We start from the raw sequence: 15,146 nt of genomic DNA, 5'->3' as shown, positions 1-15,146 counted from the left end.
ACGGTTTCCTTTTCAGTCTTCCTAAAGAACCGACTCATTGGAAAAGACCCTGATGCTGGGAAAGATTGAGGGTAGGAGAAGGGGACGACAGAGGATGAGATGGCTGGATGACATCATCGACTCGATGGACTTGAGTTTGAGCAAACTCTGGGAGAGAGTGAAGGACAGGGAAGCCTGGCGTGCTGCAGTTCATCAAAGAACTGGACACGACTTAGTCACTGGACAATTACAACAACCAAGAACCTCTGCACACTCTTTCATTTACATCCATTTTCATTATCTCTCATTATATTACATAATCTTTACATTATACTGTATTATCATTCTTTTTTCTTTTTTTGGTGGCACCCTGTGACTTATGGGATCTTGGTTCCCTGACCAGGGATCAAACTTGGGCCCTTGTCGCTGAAAGCTCAGGGTCTTAACCACTGGACTGCCAGGGAATTCCTTCATTATCTTTGCTTACATTCTCTTTCAACAATTTTGTCATATACTTGATATACATTTTTAAAGATCTCTTTCATTTTCACCCATTTCCAAGAAAAACTGTTCATTTCCCTTTACAGCTTTAAAAGTCAATGACATACAGCAGAAACCAACACAACATTGTAAAGCAATTATCCTCCAATTAAAAATTTAAAAATAGAAAAACAAAGTCAATGACAGCTACCTATGCCTGGAATACCACACATCTGGTACATGTTAAACTCTTTATGTGATCTCATTTAAACGTCCCAACATCCCCATGAGGAATTATTATTCCCATTCTATAGATGAGGAAACTGGAACTTAGTAAGGAGTTTGCCCAAGGTCCCAGGCAATAAATGGTAACATGAGCAACCAGACCTGATTTGAGCGTGAGTCCTCAGTCTTGGTGCCTTAAAGCAACATCACACATCTTATTCATTATCATTCTTGATCATCAATAACTTGACACTTCTACCACCCACTGTGTCATCGAAATCTGACTGACATCACACATCCTATTCGTTATCATCCTTGATCATCGATAACTTCACGCTTCTACCAGCCACTGTATTATCAGAAATCTGACAGGTTTCCCAAGATTCCTGTGATTCCAACAATTTATTGGAAGAAAAAACATACATCAACTCATTAACAGAGCCTTGTGTTTCAAGCCACATTCACATTCATGTTCTCAGTGGAACCTTATAAACAAAACAAGTCAGGCAACATTTCCTGGTTTCATAGATGAGGAAAGGTGACTTTCCCAAGGTCACATGGCTAGGAACAGTGAAGTCAGAATGAGAACTCCTAGGCTCTCGAAATGCCCAGAACTCTTTCCCTGTACCATGCTGCCTTTTCAATAAATAAACTAAATAAATAAACCTTCCAAGGAAATGCTGAGAAACCCTCCCTCAGACCTGTTTCTAGAGGGAATTATTATTGGACTGGCATCTATGAGCCTCCTGGCAGAGTGGAGGAGCTCTGGCTAGATTCACTGGGCCTGATGTTTATTCCAAGAGTGCCATGGAGAAGGCAGGGCCAAGGATGACCCGGGGGGCATACAGCTTCCCTGCTCACAGGTGCAGACAGATCCCAAACTGACTGTGGGGAAGCAGAGCCCACACCTGCCCCCTCTCTGGGCCCAGGGTCTGGTCATTGTCTCAGCACAATGCCATCTACTCCTGCTACACAGACAAGCCTTCAGCGTGGGGCTGTCCCTCGGCCCTCAGCTCTGTGAGGACACGGCTTCCTCCCAGCCCAGCATCACGTAGGGTTGGAGGTGTCACCCCAGAAGCCAGGTTGGCCAACATCCCAGCATGAGACTCAGTCTTTATTTCACAGATGAATAACCACCGCCCTCTGATAAGTGGCTCAGGTGGTAAAAAATCTGCCTGTCATGCAGGAGACACAGGTTCGATCCCTGGGTCAGGAAGAACTCCTGGAGAAGGGAATGACTACCCTGTCCAATATTCTTACTTGGAGAATCCCATGGACAGAGGAGCCTGGCAGGTTACAGTCTCCATGGGGTCGCACTGAGTCGGACACGACTGAGCGACGTCCACTTCTGAGAAGTGGCTGGCCCAAGCTCACCACATCTGATCACTGGGAGGACAGAAGTCCCAGCCCAGTGCCCTGTCCTGTAGCTGGACATCAGCAGCAACACAAGTGCAGGTCCTCACCCTGACCCTCCAGGGCAGATAAGGTGGTGTCGTGTCCAAGCCCAGAGAGCCACTGAAGGGCTGTGTTTGGACCAGGACAAACACTCATGGTTTCTCTGGTTCTGTCAGCAAGGTGGCGGGAGCAGCAGAAAGAGGGCACTGTGTGACTTGGCCACTCCAAGTGCCCCAGGGGGCTGCTGCTCTATTTGCTAGAAAGAGGGTGCAGATGGACACAAGACATCCCCAGGGTTCTGAGTCAGAAGCCCCCTTTTGGATCTCAGCTCCCTTTGGCTCCTGTTTCCTCCTTCCTCCCCTAGAAGTGACCCCTGCATTGGCAGCCCTGATGCCTCTATCCTCCCAGCCCTCCATCCTGCTGGAGGCCCTCCTGACACATGGACAGCCTAAGTGGGAGGCCTGGCTCACTGAGCTGACTTCAGCCTGGTGGCCTCATGATCCCCCTGAGCAAAGAGTCCTTTAAAGCACAGGGCGTGTCCTGAGGAGAGGGGAGGTCTCTGCCCTGCTCTTCTCAGTTCTGCCAGAGACTGCAGGGCCCAGTCTGCAGAGCAGGCCAATGCCACCTATGTATCCTGTGTTAGTCTAGCTTCCTCTTGCCCTGAACACCTAGTGGGCCTGCTGGGCTTGCAGCAAAGTGCCCAGACTGGCATTGTACTTCACTTCCGGCCTCTGGATCCTCTGGGTCCAGGCAGCGTGCAGCTGAAATCAAAAGCAAGCCCTTAGCCTGCCTCACTCATTTGACTGCAGGCTGGTGATCAGTGGCAGGGTGACCAGGTCTGAGTCAAAACTGCTCAGGAGACCGCTCGGGGCTGGCACACAATCCAGAGGGGCAAGATCACGGGCAAAGTGCCAGTCAGATGTGCCGAGGTCACCACAGCTGATCAGGCCCAGGAGTGACCAGTCCTCAGTTGGTTGGTCCCACTGTCCTGCAGGGGTTTGCAAAGGAGTGAGAGTCATTTCTGGGGGGTCCTGTTGCACATAGCCCTTGGCCAGGGCTGGTAGAGGCCAGCCTGCCTCAGTATCCAGGCATGTCCTGAATTGGGGGTCAAGGTCCACTGTTGAGGAAGACTCTTCTTCCAGGACGCCTGCCTGGGCTGCCTTCTCCTCTGGGCACTGGGTCTGCTTCAGGTAGCCCTGGAAGGCCCCTGCCACTGGGTCTTCTTTGGCAGGCTCCTCAGGTCCCAGGGGGCTCACATGGCCCAAAGCTGAGCCACCCTGAGCATCCTCAGGCTGCTCCCTAGAGTTCTGGACCAGGCCAATGCCACTGTCCTCCCGGTCCCGGCTGTCGCTCCCCACCTGCGGGTCCCAGCTGGGCTCCATGCTGGGACTCAGGCGGGGATCTGGCAAGCAGATTCCGCTGTCTGCACTGTTGCTGCTGCCTCCACTACCGCAGCTGTTCTCCAGCGCCTGGGGCGTCCCCTTTTCCAGAGTCTCCCTGACCTGGGGGTCGGAGGCAGGGAGGAGGAACTGGGGCTCATCGGTCTGCAGCGACGGCTTGGCACTGCCGAAGCCACTGTCAGTGCTGCCGTGCACGTCTGAGTTCCTTAGCTCCGGAGTCACCTTGGGGAAGGCCTCCTCGTCCAGGGTGTGGATGGTATCTCGGGTCTCTGGGTGGGAAAACTGGCCGATGAGGCTGAAGGGACGGGGCTTCTTAAAGACCTGGGGAGGAGAGCGCAGAGTGAGAGGGGCGGGAGGGTCACCGGCAAGAACCCACCCCAGTGCAGCCAGGAGAGGCGAGGGGTTCAGGAGATACTGCTCCAACAGACGGGGTGCAGCAGAGCCTGCAGGACAGGTTGCTTGTCCTTTTCGCTTTGTTTTAGAATCGAGTTTTCCTCCTTGTGCAATTCTCAGTTTGTCTCAGGCCAGCTACCTAAGAAGCCTGTGTTCTCAGCTCAGACAGAATGACAGACAGGATGGGAGGCTGCAAGGAAAGGTGAACATTCTCAGGCAGCTCCATCAGCAGTGCTTTTCAAACCCGAGAGCTGGCTGGACCCACTGAGATCTAGAAATGTGTTTCAGATGGTTTTTCCCTCCAGGAGGACCCTGAGTAAGAAACATGTTACATAATAATGTTACGTAAGATATAAATAGCCCACAAATATATTATTCATAGACAACTGAAACCAATGTCACAAAATAAATACTTACTGTTACTGCCTGTGCATTGTGATCTATTGTATTCTGTCCTGTCCTAGTCCATGCTATTTATTTCATCTTTTAAAATGCTGGAGGTGAGATACCAAGATCATTTCTCCACTCCCCGAGTGTGACTCTTCATAAACACAGCCTGGCTTCAGTGTGGGTCAGTGAACAAGCACAGAACTAGCAGCTGAGGAGGCCCTGCTCCCCATTAATTGCTAATAGTCCCAGGAAGTCACTTAAGTCTTCTCCTCCTAGCTCTTCTGCCCCAGTTGCACTGGAGTTCCTTCTGCTCCAGACAGTGCTGCCTCAGGGCCTTTGGAGAGGCTACTCCTGCTTGGAATACTCTTCTCCAAACATTTTGTATGACTGTATCCTTCTTATCATTCAGGTCTTGGCTCAGATATCATCTCCTCAGAGAGGCTTTCCTGATCTCCTCTCTTCCTATCCACCTTGTTTATTTATTCCTAGCACTTAGCTTCTGGAGTTACTTTTGTTTTCTGTGCTCCCACATGCATATACAGACATGCTCACTCCCTATACCCAACAAAATATTCAGAAGCTCCTGAGGGTGGGAGTTGTCTGTTCTTATTGGCCACTCTATTCCCAGAGCTGCTTAAACTGAGCTGGCACATAGTAGGCACTCCTAAGGTTTATAGACTGACTTACTGACTCACTGTTGCACATCTAGATCCCTTTGTATGTGATGACTCTAACGCAACTATTACTGGTTGGATCCCTATTAATATCATATAGCTTGGTGACTAAGGATTATATTCTGAAGCCAGACTCTCTGGGTTCAAATTCAGCTTTGCCTCTTATCAGCTGTGTCATCTACGCCAAGGTTTGCATTAAAGTTAATAGTTGATTTAATTCTCTGATCCAAATGTTCAGAAGGAACAAAAAACTAGATTGCTTGTCATCTCCTTTGGCATTTTTGCATCTACATCTACGTCTATTTCACTGGTTTGCATTAAAGTTCATAGTTGATTCATTGGCTGTCCCACCAGACCTAATCAAGCCTCTTGGGCCCACTTACTCAGGTGCTTTCCGTACAACACTCTGCATGTTGTAGATGCTTGGTAACTGTAGCTCCATTGCCCACTCTCTCTTACTAGACGTCTTTTCTCAAGCTCAACTAAGACTCTTCCATCCAGTGGTTCTCTCCCACTGCTCTGCTTTCCGGCTACCCATCCCTGAGGACAGGCCCCATGGTGCGCTCACCAGGCAGCTTCACCCCCCTTCTCCGCACTCCATCCGCATCCCAGAATTCTTACTCAAAATCATTTCAGAGGGCCTTTGCAGCTCGCCTTATTTTCCCTAGAGATCCCGGGATCCCTGCGGAGGGTCTCCTTCCATCTGTGAGCTTCCCTGGGCTCCTGTCTCCCTGACAGAGCCCACCCTTCTAGCTGAGTCCTTGATCATCCCAATAATGTCAGCTGTGGGGACCACCTTTGGTCCAGTCTGAATCCCAGGCCAGAGATGGGCTGAGGTCTGGAGATGCTGCTCAATGGGACAAGTTGAATTTCAGAGGCTGACTGACTATAAATACAGCATCTGTCAGCACTGGGTAGTCAGAGGAGACCTGCCCCTGCCCCTCCCAGGAAGGGCTGGAGATGCCGCTTCCTCCAGGAAGCCCTCCTCTCAGCATCCTTTCCATGCTGTTCTCTCCACCCTGACCATAGCCCCTTGTCTTCCTCTTCCAGAGCACTCAGCACAGCTTCTAGGGATGGGCAAGGCTGGGCTCCAGCCTTGACTCTTGCTGGCTGTGGAGCTCTCTGCATGTAACAATCTCTTTCTACCTCAGTTCCTTCAGTTGTAAAGTGAGGCTCATAACTGTCTGTCTCTGAGGTACAGCCCAGGGGCTGGTCTGCTGCCAGTTATTAGCAAATAGTAACAAAATGGCGTGAGGCGGGTTGGGATCACTGTGTTTTTTCTGGGCCACTACAAGGCAACATTCTCTGTACTGGGCTTGACATTCAAGTTCTCCCTCTGACCCCATGGTGCTTGATGAAGCTCTGATAACATCAGGGCTGAGGGTGTGGACTGCCTAGGAGGGTGTGCCCTGCCTCTAGGAGTCCTGGTGGGGCTGGGAAGGAAGGATGGGGCAGTGGCCTCTGTGCAAGACTCACCAGGACAGCAGGCAGCTTCCCCCGGCGCCGCACATACAGCTGGAAGATCAGACAGGAGGTCAGGGCTCCATAGAGCAGCAGGACAAAGGTGAAAAAGATGCTGAGGTTGGTCACTGTGAAATCTGTGGGGCACAGAGAGATGGGTTTGTAGGCCATGGGATATGGAGGGGCGGTCCCCACGGCCCCTCTCAGGAGCCTCAGTGAGTGGCCGAGTAACCACCCCCCCAACCCCTTAGGCTACCTCTAGGTCACAACTCTGGAGGCCATGACTACATTCTTGTTTTTGTTTTTAATTGTGGCATGCAGAACCTAGTTTCCTGACCAGGGATTGAACCTAGGCCCCCTGAATTGGGAGTGTAGAGTCTAAACCACTGTACCACCAGGGAAGTCCCTGGATCTTGGGAATCCCTGCCTGGCTTTCCAACCTCTGCCCTGAAGGATCCCTATCTAGACACATGGACTCTGCCGCCAGTCTTTGCACAGAACTCACATGATGGCACACAGAGCTCTGGTGCAGGACGGTACAGCAGGTAAGAAGGGAGGCTTTGGGAGCAGCCAGACCTAGGTTCCAATCCCAGGTCAATCACTTACTAGCTGTGAGGCTGTGGACAAATTACTTAGTCTCTCTTAGCCTTAGTTTTACCATCTACAAAATGGGCACAATAATAGTGCCTACCTCACAGGTGGCTATGAAGTACACAGCATTTATCATCTATCAAGCCCTTTAAAACAGCCCCTCCTGCCCCAATCTGTGGTTTCAGTTACCTGTGGTCCAAAAACATTACATGGAAGATTTCCAGAAATAAATAATTGATAAGTTAAATCGTGTGCCGTTCTGAGTAGCTTGAAATCTCATGCTGTCCCACTCTATCACTCTGTCCCACCTGGGACATGAATCCTCCCTTTGTCCAGGAGATCCTGCCTGTAAGTCACTTAGGGGCTGCCTCAGTTATCAGATGGGCAGTTGTGGTATTCAGTGCTTTTGTCCAAGTAACCCTTATTTTACTCAATCATGGCCCCAAAGTGCGAGAGTAATGATGCTGGCAATTTGGACGTTCTCTTAAAATTATCTTAAATTTAATTGATAAATTAAACTGTCATATGTATGTATGTACAGGAAAAAACGGTATATATCCATGATTTCAGAGCGGCCACTGGGGGTCTTAGAACGTATGCCCTGGGAATAAGGGGGGACTACAATACTTATGTGATCTGATTCTTAGTCTTACCTTAAGAGGTAAATACTATTACCGTCCTTATTTTTATAGACTAGCATCCTGAGGCCCAGTGAGGTTAAGTAAGTTGCCCAAGGTGGTATATTGCATAAGTGGTGAGGCTGAGATTTGAACCCAGACCTGTACACAAAACTATTTCTGTAGTAGTGAGCAGATGTTGAAAAAGTGTGTAAGTAAGGCCACCTGGCACAGGGATGGTGACTTGCTCTGCTTCAATGAGAGTGAGGCTTAAATAACAAGCAGCTTGTAAGTGTCTGCCATAAATTGAAATGTGCTGTAGAAAAGCAAGGAGCCCCTCTGGTCATTGCTGGACGCTGCCCCCACTGGACCAGGCACTCTCCCAGCCCACTGACTGTTGACATCACTCGCTAGGCACTTGACATATACTGTCCCAAGTAGCTAGATGCAGCCTCCTCTTGCCATGCCCCGTCTTCCCAGGCAGACCGTAAGATCCTTGTGGGCAGAACCACGACCTTCACACCCCATATTCCCTTGCCCGCCACCCCCCCTCCACCCCCAGCACTTGGTTGGGAGCCTGGCACAGTGCCTGATGACTTTTGCAGTTGTGGAGAAGAGCCAGCTCAGTTCAGTTCTGCTTCCTCTGGGGGCTGCGGGTGGGGGTGGGGGAGGGAGAGTTCTGAGAAGCCCTTGGGGTCCCCAGCTCCATTCAGCTGAGGAATGTGACAAACAGGAACCATCACAACTGACTGAGCGGGGCTGGGAAGGGCTCCTGGGAGCTTAGCTGGGCTCTGGTGGGAGCACCCGCTCCACTGGGAGACCTGGCTCTGTGACCACACCCGGGAAGTCGCTTACAGGTACTGAGCCTCAGTTCCCGTATCTCTAAAATCGGGACAACAGGAGCTCTTTCACAGGGCTGGGTGAGGATGGAGGGCTGTGTTGGCGGGTGGGGGCCCAGCACAGTGCCCCTCAGCAGCAGCCCTCTTCCTTCCCTCCTGCCTCCCTCCTGCCCAGACAGTAGCCCCAACCAACTCACACTGCGAGGTGAGCAAGATGCACTCCTCCTTGGACCAGACCTCCTTGTTCACTCGGGAGCCGACAGACGGTTTCACCCTGACACAGAACTCTCCCACCCCTGTCGGGATTGGGAGTTTGAAGCTTTCATTTTTGACCTTGCCATGGGACTGAAATGAAAACAACCAGAGCAATAAACACGATATCCTTGTTCCATGGCACGTGACAGCTGGAGGGGCCTTTAGAGATACTCTAAAGCACTGAAAGTCAACCTCCTTCAGTGTTCTTTTTCTAAGGTGACAAACCCTGCTTTATTAATGCAGCCCAAGATCTCTGTGATTACCATGATTATTTTGTACTAAAAGAGAAAAGGAAGTGTTTCATGGATACTGAGGACCTTCCCAGAAGGGGCTGGAGTCAACTGTGGTGGAAAGAGATGCATGCATGCATGCTAAGTTGATTTAGTCATGTCCGACTCTTTGTGACCCCATGGACTATAGCCCACCAGGCTTCTCTATCCATGGGATTCTCCAGGCAAGAATACTGGAATGGTTTGCCGTGTCCTCCTCCAGGGGATCTTCCTGACCCAGGGATCGAACCCGTGTCTCTTATATCTCCTGCATTGGCAGGAGGGTTCTTTATGACTGGGCACCAGCTGGGAAGCCCGTGGTGGATAGGAAAGAAGATGGATTTTGTGGTTCCAGGTCTCTTACTTATGGGAGTGTGCTTACAGGGCCTCCTGGAGCCTCATTTCCCCAGCTATAAAAGAAAATAAAGTCTCCACCTACAAGAGGATTGGAAACCATAGCTATACAATGTCCCCTGTAGTTATACAATGTCTTATAGGCACCTAGCAGGCACTGTCTTCCCTGCCACCTGGCAAAAGCATATACTTGAGGACTGAGGCCATCTCAACCCTCCCTCCCCACCCCACATCCACCACACAACCTCCCTCGACTCTGCAGGTGAAGTTCCCAAGGGGAGGACAAAAGGCACTTCCGGCCCCAGGTGACAGGGGAGTCTGACTGTGGAGAATCCCATACCTGATAGTGTCCTGGTACCTTGCGAACCTCAATCTGGTACTCCCGGAAGTTGTGGAAGATGTTTTCATACGTGTCGCCTTCAGGGGCCACCTCAGGCCTGGGGAGCTGGATGGCCCCAATGATGTTACCGTTGTGCATCTCGAGCTTCACGCTGGCAACCGTCAGAGTCACTGAGTGGGGAGACGAACCGTGAGGCTGCTGGGCCGGGGAGGGCCTCGGCACCCCATCCGTCCCTGGCCTCCAAGATCAAGCTCTTCCCACTCTAAAACCTGTATTACTGGTCTCCCAGCCTGGCAGCACATAAGGAATTTCTGGAGGAGTGCTAAAAACAGATGCCTGGACCCACTCAAGACACAGTGAATCTGAATTTTGGAAGCAGGGCCCTGACAACATCTATTTTAATCACACTCCTCAGTCATGTTTCTGCAGCTAGTGAAGTACCGGCCTGTCAACAGGCATTTGCGAGACAATGACCCCCAAGAGCATCATTTTGACTTCTGCAGAACAGGCTTGCCATACACATATGAGCACGGTCAGTCCCAATCTGTAGAATGAAAGAATCCTATCACATTTGGGGCTTATTATCCTTTTCTCTACTCTCTGCAGAGAGAAATTCCCAACTTGGTTTCAGTAGCACCTCACTGCTTCAAAGCCCCACACCTTGATCCCAGGGAATTCTTCCCTAAAGGCAGCAGGACCAGATTCAAATTCTGCCTATTGCTTGAGGCCCGATGGTGAGTGTTTACGGATTAACTTCCTCTCCCAGAACCCTACAAGTATACCAATCTGGCCCTCATGATTCAGCTGTTCCAACTCACCCCAAGACTTCTCTTCTGTAGGATAAACAACTCCAGTTCCCTTTTAAATCTTGAACAACTTGGCTATTTTCATCTAAACTTTCTCCAAAGTCCTGACTCAGGTTTCTTTGAGCAACTAAATCCCTGACTAGAAAGCCAGGTGGATGTGGCAAGCTATGGGAATGGAGGTCAAAGGTCTAGACTAGAGCTTCTGGCTAGAAAGGAGCCTGAAAGCCATGCTCTAGGCCCAAGGGAGGAGAAGCACCTTCATCCATGGAGAAGCGGGTTTCAGGAAAGGTCCAGTTGGAATGCTGGCTTCCGTCCACTGCCCGGACTCTGGCTCGGTAACCATTGCTGTGATATAGATCCAGGGTCTCCATGGTAACATCACAGGACATCACCAGCATCTGGCTACAGCTCAGGATGGGCTTCCAGTAGGTGGGCTCTACTCCATACCTGCGAGAGAGCAGGGTAGGCATGGTGAGAGGAACTCGTGCTTCAACCTACCTCCTTTAGGAGGGAAGCAAGGGGCCAGGGGAGAGCTCACATGACGATACAGCCCTCAAGGTATTCCCTCTAGTATGGGGCATCCAGTTGCAAGGGGATCTCCCTTGGTACTGGGGCCCTGAGCCAGTGGACTCTTAGATTGGAATATGAGTCGCTCAAAGGCCAACTCCTCTGGGAAGACTCGCTACTACTCTCTGCAACACAGCCCACTTCCTTCCTCCTCCCAATTTCAAGTGCAACCCTTAGGGCTTCCTTGCTCTCCTACTGTCTTATGGACACTTTTCCTGTTTTTCCAACAAGATGGGAAAGTTGAGGGTAAAGGCTTGGCTTTCTCATCTCAAGCTCCCAGCATACTGCTCAGCGCATATGAGACTTGATCAGTACTTGTCAACTGATGGATATGTGCCAGAGTCCCTTCTGGTGTCATTTCAGTAACAAGGCAGGTATCTTCCCATGCTAGGGGGGTAGAAGGGGATGCAGTCTCCCACTTCCTCACTCATCTCCCTCCTTTCTCCAGCCTCCTTTTTGCTTACCTCAGGAGCTCCACTTCATAATAGGTACTTTCAGACGGATTTGGGATGGGTGTCCAGTAGAGGACGTGGTGGAAAAACTCTGCTTCAAACCACACAGATGGAGGTCTGGGCAGTTCTGTCCGAAGAGAGGAGAGTGTCAGTACCAGAGGTAGCAGAGCCTCCCCCACCCACCCCGGGGAAGAGATGCTGCTGCAGACGGCTGCAAGCATTCTGCCTGCCTGCTAAGTCACTTCAGTCGTGTCTGACTCTTTGGGACTCTATGGGCTGTATCCTGCCAGGCTCCTCTGTCCATGGGATTCTCCAGGCAAGAATACTGGAGTGGGTTGCCATGCCCTTCTCCAGGGGATCTTCCCGACCCAGGGATTGAACCCGTGTCTCTTAAGTCTCCTGCATTGCAGGCGGATTCTTTACCGCTGAGCCCCCAGGGAAGCCCAAGCATTCTAACACCTCCCATTTATTGAGCACTCAGCTAAGTACTTTACATATACTGTGTCTCATTTAATAACCACAGTAGTCATACAAGGTAGCATCTATTACCCCAAGTTTACTAGAGAAGCAATGAAGGTTCAGAGATTTTAACTGACTTGCCCAAGGTCAGTGGGGATAGTAAGGGATAGAATGGGCCCTTGAATCCAGATGGATCTTATCCCAGAGCTAATGTGTCCTTAAATCACCATCCTGTGATATCTGGGATCAGAAGCAGAAGTGAGCAGAGACAAGCTGGGTGTGATGTATTCCAGGCAAGAAGGCAGGGGCATATGGTTAATCTGTGCCCACAATGTGCTCTCAGATGAGCTGGTCCCTGGCTGTGCCCAATTCCTGTGCCTGCTCCAGCCCCATCCCAAGGTCTGCCTCCCATCCCCACATCTGGTTCCCACTCTGGCCCCAGTTCTGGCCTTAACCCAAGGCCCCCCTCTCTGGAGTTCTTTGGTACACAGATATCCTCTTCATTGGCATCTAACTGTTTCTCTTCACAGAAGCCCAAGTTGAGTGGTTGCCCCATTCCCCAGCTTCCAGGAGAGCTTTACTGCAGCCAGATATCCAGGCTCAGCCTGAGTACAACAAACAGTCCTGGTCCTAGACTATGCTGAGGACATTTCCACAAAGAGCTGGCCTCCTTGGCTCCAAGGTGAGATGTGTGTGTGTTAGTTACTCAGCTGTGTCGACTCTTTGAGACCCCATGGACTGTAGCTTGCCAGGTTCCTCTGTCCATGGAATTCTCCAGGCAAGAATACTGGAGTGGGTTGCCATTTCCTCCTCCAGGGGGTCTTCCTGACCCACGGATCGAACCCTCATTTCCTGCACTGCAGGCAGATTCTTTACCACCTGAGCCACCAGGGAAGATACTAAATACCAAAGCCTCTCTCCACCTCCGGTCTTCCCCGCCCTCCCCCCCACACCATTCATCAAGGAAAATTAACTTCAAGAGCTGCAAACTAGCACTTGCTAGTGTGACTAGGGCAAATCATTTAACCTAGCAGAAATCTTCTCATTTGTAAGAATGTGATAAATACACCTACTTTAAGAGTCTCACAATGAAGATTTGTCCATTAAGTGCAATGAAGCATGTCAAGGCCAATGCCAACACCCAGTTCCTCTTCTTTCCCCGATCACTTAATGTCTCTGCATCTGACAGCGACTCCCGGGCTTCCCTGGTTCCCCAACTTCTCATCATTTCTCTAATAATGCTTCTTTTTTTTTTCTGACTGTTGTTCTCACTTAGAAAGCACATCTTGCTTGCTTTCTTATACTGTCTTCGATCCTCAAGTCTGTTTCTCAATTTCAGAACAGTATATGGAAAGTGAAAAGTACAGTGGGTCTCTGTGGTGTTTGGGCTGCACATCCCCAGCTCAGCTCTCGATCACGTGAATGGTGACCTCATGTTTTACGTCATATTCTGGCTCTCTCCCTGCTCTGTCTGCCCCTGCTCCTGGGGCTCCCCGCCCTTTCATTCTCTCCCTTCAGGATTTAGCCTTTTCAATTGCAGAAACTTTCCAGGATATCTGGCTGGGTTAGGAGAGCTAAAGGGTAACAGTAGGGAGGAGGAGGCAAGTGGCAGTGGGAATGCTTTGGGGGCTAAAGAAGGAGAACGGATGATCCGATGGGGGTGACAAGTGGTGGAGGAAAAGAGTTGAGGGGTGACATGGAACGGGGGAAGAAAGAGGTTAATCGGAGAGCTAAGGGAAAGTAGAGTCAGACTGAGATCGAAGCTATTTCCCAGAGGGACCACCAGTCCCATAATTTGAACTAGAACAACAAAAGAGTCAGGGCTGAATTTATGACTCACCGGGACGTGGGGGGGCAGTGAGTTGAAGGGGAGGGTGGTCATTTAACTTCTCCGTCCCCACTTCCCCACTACCCCAGTCAATCTCAGCCTGTTTGACGTCTACAACGTGTGAGCCTGAGACTCAGGCCTGCCAGAACACGGGAGATTCGGGGAGGGGGGAGATAATGGGTGCCTCTCTCCACAGAGGGCCGGTCAGTCAGACGGGGTTCTCCGTGGGAGGCAGAACTTTAACGCACAGTTGACAACCGGTGGGAGAGGGAGCGCGATGGGCGCGGAGAGGGCAAGGCTAGACCCAGATCCTTACCGTGCGCGCGGGAGCCGAGGAGCAGGCTGAGGAGCGCCGCCAGCTTCACTATCTGGCGCGGCAGCATCCTGGGCGCACCGCATTCTCCCGTGCCGGGGCCAAAGCCGGAGCCGGGAAGCTCGCCTCCGGCAGCGGCTCTACTCGGCTGCTACTGAAACCTCAGCCTGCCTGGTCCGCTCACGCCCCGAGAGGCTGACGTAAAGGGCGGGGCCTCGAGACGCCCCGCCCACACGCCGCTGCGTCAGGGAGTCGAGCTGGCCGCTTAGTGAGCCCACTGCCCAAGCTCGTGGAGAGGAAGTTGAGGAGCGCCAGGGCGGGTGCTTGCTGTCCCGGGCGAGGACCGGGTTTGGTCAACTCTCACCTTCCTCACCTCCCGGGGCCTCCAGTGCAATCTAGTGAAAGCAGTCTGGCTAGCCTGGAGGGGTGTGTGTGTTTGTGTGTATTTGGGGGCACAGGTTCCGGGAAGGGGGAGATTGCCCACAGGGGCAGGGCGAGGGACAGCCTTGCCCCGTGGGCGCGGAAGGTGGGGTGAGGGTATCAGAGAAAATTGTACGGATGTACGAGTTGGGGAAGGAGATTGTGCTCAGGGAATGTGTGAGAGGACAGGTGTGTGTGAGCCTTGGCATTGCCAAGTACCTTGGTGTAGGGCTCTGAGCTAAACTTACAGTAAAATAGGCAGTCTCCTACCTGCCTAATGTTTTGGAAGGGGTGCCCATGACGTCTTACAGACTTTTTTAGTTTCCCTCACCTGCCTGAAATCTTATGTTACCCCCCCACACACACTCCAAAATCACTGCAGGTGGTGACTGCAGCCATGAAATTAAAAGACGCTTGCTCCTTGGAAGGAAAGCTATGGCACACCTAGACAGTGTATTAAAAAGCAGAAACATCATTTTGCTAACAAAGGTCTGTATACTCAAAGCTGTGGTTTTTCCAGTAGTCATGTGCAGATGTGAGAGTTGGATCCTAAAGAAGGCCAAGGGTGGAAGAATAATTGCTTTCAATCTTTGGTACTGGAGAAGACTCTTGAGAGTCCCTTGGACAGCAAGGAGATCA

At 51.1% G+C, this 15,146-nt stretch overlaps 1 protein-coding gene across 2 annotated transcripts; it reads right to left on the bottom strand.

Annotated features, from left to right (window-relative positions):
- Nucleotides 1-1,067: 1,067 nt before the first annotated feature.
- Nucleotides 1,068-14,243, bottom strand: IL10RA (interleukin 10 receptor subunit alpha). 2 transcript variants are annotated; one of them, XM_081541075.1, is made up of 7 exons: nt 14,079-14,243; nt 11,500-11,614; nt 10,725-10,915; nt 9,663-9,832; nt 8,642-8,789; nt 6,413-6,534; nt 1,068-3,800 (listed from the first exon to the last, which is right to left on the bottom strand). In XM_081541075.1, the coding sequence occupies exons 1-7, from the start codon at nt 14,155-14,157 to the stop codon at nt 2,871-2,873; spliced, it is 1,755 nt and encodes a 584-aa protein (XP_081397201.1). In that variant the 5' UTR covers nt 14,158-14,243; the 3' UTR covers nt 1,068-2,870. The 2 variants fall into 2 exon arrangements, with proteins under 2 accessions (XP_081397201.1, XP_081397200.1); XM_081541074.1 differs by having other exon boundaries at nt 14,091-14,243.
- Nucleotides 14,244-15,146: the final 903 nt, after the last annotated feature.

Source organism: Giraffa tippelskirchi, chromosome 11 (assembly GCF_054371585.1).
Source record: "Giraffa tippelskirchi isolate mGirTip1 chromosome 11, T2T-mGirTip1v1.2.pri, whole genome shotgun sequence".
Lineage (NCBI taxonomy): Eukaryota > Metazoa > Chordata > Mammalia > Artiodactyla > Giraffidae > Giraffa > Giraffa tippelskirchi.
The sequence above is the reverse complement of the archived record's forward strand: the minus strand, read 5'-3'. Positions and strand labels throughout refer to the sequence as shown.

Bases quoted from the DNA above. Each gene is read 5' to 3' on its own strand.
- IL10RA (XM_081541075.1), bottom strand. From the start codon at position 14,157: ATGCTGCCGCGCCAGATAGTGAAGCTGGCGGCGCTCCTCAGCCTGCTC. The intron at 9,833-10,724 runs GTGCTTCTCCTC...CTCCCCACTCAG, and splicing joins CCGCTTCTCCATGGATGAAG to TGACTCTGACGGTTGCCAGC. The intron at 6,535-8,641 runs GTGAGTTGGTTG...TGTGCCCCACAG, and splicing joins CATCTTGCTCACCTCGCAGT to ATTTCACAGTGACCAACCTC.